Source organism: Saccoglossus kowalevskii, chromosome 3 (assembly GCF_978046115.1).
Source record: "Saccoglossus kowalevskii chromosome 3, keSacKowa6.1, whole genome shotgun sequence".
In the NCBI taxonomy this organism is placed as follows: Eukaryota; Metazoa; Hemichordata; class Enteropneusta; family Harrimaniidae; genus Saccoglossus; species Saccoglossus kowalevskii.
Genome location: NC_140643.1, coordinates 23,170,544 through 23,177,822, shown reverse-complemented (window position 1 = coordinate 23,177,822; position 7,279 = coordinate 23,170,544). Strand labels below are relative to the sequence as shown.

Genomic DNA, 7,279 nt, shown 5'->3' with positions numbered 1-7,279 from the left:
TCTGTTGCCAGTTTGAATTACTTATTTGTTTGTCCAGATTTTTTATTTAATAATTAACCCTTTGAGTGGCAAATACTTTTCCGTCCCAAAAATTAAATGCAGATATTTTCACATTCTGTAAAATTGTCACTAAATTTCATCTTCATTTTGGACCATAAGAACAGTTTCAGATATTGCTTTTAGTTTTTAATCAAAATATTTGTCAATTTATATCAACATTTCATATGGGAAAGAGCAGACGACAAATTATTAGGCGGTGCTAAGAGTTGACAATGTCGCTCAAATGGTTAATCACATTACGTAATGCTTAATGATGTAATTAGTGAACTATTGCTACTAGTGAACTATGCCTACCGGTACAACGGTATCAAAACAATAATCACAATTCCACTTACGGTAGATTCACCTTTGAACTCTGAGTGGGAAAAAGACTTATATTTACTTCAAACCGTTGACATTGACTTTGAACAACTCATACTGAAACTATTCTCCGAACTACCGCTAACCTAAATATGACCTTCCGTTTTATGACAACTTGTTTGCACATCTTCGCCATTACCAGGAACCGGTATTGAAATAGAGGACAAGATAAGAGATGTCAACAGGTGTCGTCTGATAGACATACTGATGTCAGCACTTTGTATGAGTAATTTCCCGTTTCTAAATTTGCATATCCAAGTAGGTACCGGTAGCAACAGATTGACATCACCTTAGCTGACAATGTGACTCATGCAACACTGTTGCCACTTGCAAAGCATCTTCACAAGTTTTCAACACCAGTTTCTCGCCCAAATGTTTCTGCACTTTTTTCTTATACTCTTTAATATTTCTGCAAATGAACCTTACTTTTTGGAGCCAATGGACAATATTTGAGTAAATTTTCAGTTTTCATTCAAAAAAATTGACTAATTTTTTCCCAATTTTCTGAAGGAAAGTGCAGACTATAAACGAGACCATTTTGTGATGAAAAGAGGGGTGAAAAAGTTAAGGTGCATTTTGCACTCTAAAACAGCAGTAGCCATAATTATGAACTGTGTGCTAACCTATATCTATCAACGTCCCATCTGATTAAAATCTGATGTAGATATAAGCTCCATTTTTTTTTTATTTCTATATATATTTTTAAGGCGACCAAGATGCATCATATATACCAAAAATATAGAACAACAGCAAGTAAAACCAAAAAAATATGAATATTGGAGCGTATATGTTCAGAACATAGAATTACTGGCCTTAGCAACACTGATTACCATGGATCTATTCTATGGGAATGACCAACATCTATTTTTCCATTCCACTCTAAAATGTTACAAATCAAACACAAATTAAATTGATTATTGACAAAATATATCCACAATTACTGTGTTATAATATCTTTTGTACGAGTTATACAATATAGTTAATGAAAATAAGTTACTTAAAAATACATTACAGTTAAAAATGTCATGAACAATCATTATTAATTAAGAAAGGCACAAAGTTTCACATTGATGACAACACTCGCTCCGAGGTGCATCCAACCCAATGGGTTTCACAGCTGTAATAAACTATATCACAATTTGTTGCAATTAAAAGCTGTAGTTTAGTCACACTACATTCCCTGTCATCACACCAACTATATCAAATACAAAGTCTGATCTGATCAAAAAAAATCACTGATATTCAAAAATGAGGGCGCTCTTCATCACTTACAGTACATCAGGTTGCAGAAAGTAAAAAAAAAACAGTCAGTATTAGCCACAGACTTGTAGTCGATATTTTGTTGATTAATTATTGATATTTTGCAAATGACAAGAATATTTTCAATCAAAAGTACCCATGTTTGTTGAAAATTACATTGTTATCGATCTAAAATGTGGAGTGCTCATCTACAAGAAGAATGAATGGCATGGATCTAAAAACCTCTGATGGCTAAAAATGGTATATCAACAAATAAAAGGTTCGGTGTTGGAGTGAAAAAAACAATACTGAAAATAATGTGCTAAAATTCATGCTGTTTGTGAATAATATGATACAGACTGTTGAAAAGAGAGCTGTATATGAATCTGCTTTGATCTACAATATTAGGTTTTTAAATCATTAGCTGGGTTTACTTTTATTTTCACTTATTTCACTGATATGTAATTAAAACCGATTGAATAAGCACATGTTAATAATGAAATGTATCATCTCCTTCACAAACCAATGAATTTAAACCTACTCAATATTTCTGCAACATTAAAACAAAGTGAATATATCTTCCTTTGCATCAATTGTTGAACACTTGAGGGCGCTATAATCACACAATTGCACAACTTTCTGTAAATAGTTGATAAGGCCACAATACTACGTGTGTCCTTTGTGTAGTGATTTACATTACAAAATGGAAACACAATACAGTAAAAACATGTTTGATACTAAGTTGGTGAGGTGTAAGTCTGGTAAATACTGACAAATAAATTTCAATTAATCAGGAATGAATTTTCAAAACAAACCCAATTTGTTTATATGATTTTTCTTTCATTGATTTATCATACGTTATGCAAATTAACGCCAAAAATGTTACTTTCATAGACTTAATTTTCACTGATTTACTGCAATACTGAGTGAAAATAAACTCTGTACTGCAGAACGGGGAAGACATACAAGACATAAAGTTAGACTGGATAGTTTATCACAAAATTATATGTACCAATTAAACTTAAAATGATTGAATAAATCAAGAAAAATGAAATCTAGCTAAAAACATATTCACATTACCCCTATATATATTGTGTTTGACTTAATCACATTTGACCTTCTCATACCAATTGCACTAAACAAGATTATAATTCACAACACACTGAGGTAGTTTGACCTTTACCTTTGACCATATAAATCAGTTTTTAACTTTTTAAACTGACCAATGAATGAAGAGTATTTTACTTCCTATTGTTCAGATTTGACAGGGATATGTTGTTTGAGAACAGTTCCATTACTAATATGCCGTATTCACACTATGTGTATGTTGTAGATTTCTGAAAAGTTTTAGGCTACCTACTTATTATCTGAATGTCAGCATAACCATGATATAATCACATACAATACTAAACTACTGTAAATTAATCTAATTTTATGGCAAACACATTTTCATGAATTTGACGAGGAATTTGCAAGATTTTGTAGCAGTAATTATTTCACAAATATTTTACTCATATTTTGTGAAATATACCACAACACCATTCTATTCTCGTTATTCATACAGGAGGTAGTTTACTGACAATATATTGTTCGATATACCATGTAAACATTATAGTCTCATTGCTCTAATCATCTCATTGCTCTAATCGTCTCATCGCTCTAATCATCTCATTGCTCTAATCGTCTCATTATTCAAAAAGGAGGTAGCCTAGTAACAATTCCGGCAATTTTAAGTTTTTTATAAATTTGAGTCTTGATATGCCAACATTGGATCTTATGGTACACCGACAAAGATGTAACAATGGCCAAGCATTGCCTGTAAAAGAGACAGAAAATTAGCTTTATTATTCACTTACAATCCTGAATACAAAAAAGCAATAAATACAGTTTATGTATCGCAATAATACATTGAAGAACATAGACAGACAATTGTTGCAAACAGCGCCCCCTATAGGTCACTTGTACCGATTATGCACACAAGAAGAATTTCAGAGAATTGAGTTACTTTTTACTTTACATGCACGGGAGGCATGGAGATAGAGATACCGAAAAGCAGTCAATGAATAGAAATTCATTCAAACCAATTTTTTTTTGTATTTTATATGGTATTTGTCATTCTTCCAATGAAAACTACCAAAAAACTCTAAAATGTCACCTACTCGAAAAATTCAACCACCTAATTATTTGGTGAATTTTTGTAATGTATTGACCTCCAAAATTTTGACCTCACCCGAAATTGATCACTTATTTTTACTCAAAATATTTGTTTAAAGACACGACTTTCTATAACTATTCTATTTCTGCTACTGTTATTATATAACCCAATTTTTATATTTGTTGAATTTTTACACACTAAAAATTTAACTGGTCGAAAATTTATCTTCATCGTTTATGGTATCCGGCCGTTTTTCAAAAACAATTATTTAAAAGTGGCCAGAATTTTTTACGGCAGTTTTCATTCAAAATTTTGTAAAAAAAAAAATACCACTATATTACAGTTTTACAGTTTTTTCATTAATGAAGCGCACATAAAATGCAATTATTTTATACGTTATTTAAAAATGACTTGTTATGGCCTTGGCTATGTTTCATAATAACAAATGCAGTATCAATAATAGCATTATAATAGATTTATTTTTGAACATGCAATGCCACGGATCAAAAGATAATTAACCTATTTATACATAACAGTACCAAGACGCATTGAAAAGAAAAAAAAAATAAATGGATAAACTGCACTACTTACTTTCATGGAATTGTAGGAGTTCTTTTGCTTGATATTTTGCATAGTGCACAGGTCTATTGTCCTGATTGTCTCGTATGTACAAGTCAGCGCCAAAATCTACCAATACTTTGATAATCTCTATATGACTGTACTTTGCTGCCACATGGAGAGGAGTCTCCAGTATTTTTCTAGCATTCACAACAGCACCTGAGTAACAAAAAAAATGAAATTAAGAATTGGATTATTGACATATTATTAAAGCAGTTCTAATTTTAAGAATCCAGTCTCGGACACTCTGTTATTATTTTGAGCAAATGCGATAATTCCTGTTTATATGTAAATGAGAAAAGCATCATTACTTGTTCATTACAGAACATATATCTACAGTCTAGAATTGTCAGTTTAATTGGTGATGCAAATTCATACAATCATCACATACTATATGCTAGTGTCAATGATCAAAAGAAAGTAAAATGCTTTCCAGTCACTGGCCAGTAAAATTCAGCATATGCAAATAACAGTTCCGTGTTGTTTAAAAATTAAACGCAGTACCAAGCTGTCCATGTTGTTTCTAACAAACCTAGATTTGAAAGACAATCAGTCAGTCTCGTACTGGGCTAATACTTAAGCATCAATTAGTTGACAGTGAGAGAGAAATGACAAGTTGTTATAACCAAAAAACACTGACAATATGCAACACAGATATTAGTAATGTCACACCATCAAGACGAAATGGACCTGGTTTCTGGCTCATTAGATATACAAACTGAGAACAACTGCACTTATTGCTTCCTTGTATCAGTGAACTAAGCCATGATGATCGAAAAAAGTCACAGACTTAGTCTACCTAGCCTGGAATATGGGCACATATTCCACTGTCTATAATGGCTAATTATTACCATGATACAAGAATACCCAATAAAGTTGCACACAAACTTTTAACTTTGTTGTTTAAATCTTCTATTACTTTTTGCTGTTACTATACCACCATTTTCTTCAGCAAGCTGCGATATTGCAAGCGACAGTTATCAGTCTAAAAATGAAATAAACTAACTCGACATGATGGACTTTCCATCAATCTAATATTACGTTGTCATGTATTGTATTATTGATGCTGCTTACACATTTTAAATCAATCTATAATACATCGTAAGAATCGTCACCTGCGCACATGCAGGAATTGAGTCCCAAGAGATGATAACAACACACGTTAAAAGCGCAAAGGCTCATGGGTAGACGCTTGTTTGTAAACAATGACACGTTATGGTCATCTGACGCACGTGCAGGTTACGACTCCCCCGCTTTAATATTCATGATTGTGTATCTAAAAATGTATTTTTATCAGTAAAGTTGACAACAATGGATACAAGCACTTTGCCAATATTACATGTACGACTTTACTGGGCAAGCCAATCTCACTGGTGTACTATGACATAGATATTCAAATTAGATACGATCTGTCTACAGTAATGGGTAATGTATAAACACTAAAAATACAGATTACCAATTAATATATGTTTCATAGTGATTGGCTAAATAATTATTGGAGTTATCGCGTCCAAAAGAAAAGCTTGTGACAACGACAAAAGATAACAGACAGTTTGCTACATATATACATACAGATTAAGGATATACATGTATATAAGTTTGATAGTTATTGGCTAAACATTATTGGAGTTATCACGTCGAAAAGAAAAGTTCACGACGACAACAACAACGACAAAAGATGACAGACAGTATGCCACTAATATGACATCCCCTTCACTTCACTAAGCCATAAACGATAAATAACTTCACATCATCAGTGGCCTTACACTGACCTCAAAATTGTCACATCAAACCTTCTAAACTGATTTACATGAGAGCTCATTAGACATGGGAAATCCACTATTATATTTTTTGGTGAAATATAAATCATGTTCCCGACGGCACGCACATGCATAAACTAATTCTTCAAATAAATGATATCTGGTAATAATATAATTATTTATATAAAAAAAAAACTTAATAAAGAATGTAAGTTCATAAGTGTATTATACATTTTTCCAAATATGTATATCATATTTTGAAAGTAGTTGATAGTTATAGTTCTCTTTAGTGACCATACTGCTGTATGAACCATATATAGTGTTGTGTCAATAAATTGTTGTTGTTTATAAACACACTAATTATTACCGTACTAAATTCATACAAATAGTTGAAGGTTTTGTCACAGTCCAGGGATTGCTGATTTGTATAATATTACCGGTATATCAATGGGACAAAAAACTGCTTGTGTTTACTGGTTTTACTGGTTGCTATGACACAACTACCACGAAAGAAACACACTATCGATGTTGTTTCATGGATTTTGAAGTATTTCATTGGAGGGGTATCGAAATTTAACACGAAATGTCAAAATCTGAAAGAAAAGTAATGTTTTTAAACGAAAACCAAACATCGCTAGCTTAAATTCAGCACCACTATCACACAATAATGATTCAAAAATGCACTAGCAAATCTAAAAAGAAAGAGCAAATGGCCTGAAAGAAAATATATATATATAAAAATAACTACATTACTTTCCCTTTTTGTTAAATTTAATCCTAACTTATAGTAGTGATGTCTGGGGGCATGAATGCACAAGTCTGCCATTCTTGAGGTCGATACTAGCTATCTTAAATAAATGCAAAAGTAAATAAATTAACAAAATCAATTTGAAGAATTTTTCATGTCAGATATCTATAATGACAACAAGCACTTCACAGGGAAAAATACAGAAACTTTAAAAATAAATTAGAATCTGAAAAATACATAACAGGCATTGAACAGCTAAGCAAATTTCGATTAGAAAATTACAATTTAACAATTGAATCTGGCTGGCACACAAAACCAGGAACACCAGTTGTAAACATG

The 7,279-nt window shown here is 31.9% G+C and overlaps 1 protein-coding gene across 1 annotated transcript in view; it reads right to left on the bottom strand.

The window, feature by feature from the left end:
* Nucleotides 1-1,087: 1,087 nt before the first annotated feature.
* The window catches only part of LOC100378770 (ankyrin repeat and SOCS box protein 13-like), a 32,522-nt gene continuing 26,330 nt past the window's right edge, over nucleotides 1,088-7,279 (bottom strand). Inside the window, exons 5-6 of the mRNA XM_078010631.2 lie at nucleotides 4,406-4,591; nucleotides 1,088-3,475 (exon numbers count right to left, since the gene is read on the bottom strand). Of these exons, the coding sequence (XP_077866757.1) occupies nucleotides 3,348-3,475; nucleotides 4,406-4,591 (314 nt within the window). The 3' untranslated portion in view covers nucleotides 1,088-3,347. The remainder of the gene's footprint in view (nucleotides 3,476-4,405; nucleotides 4,592-7,279) is intronic.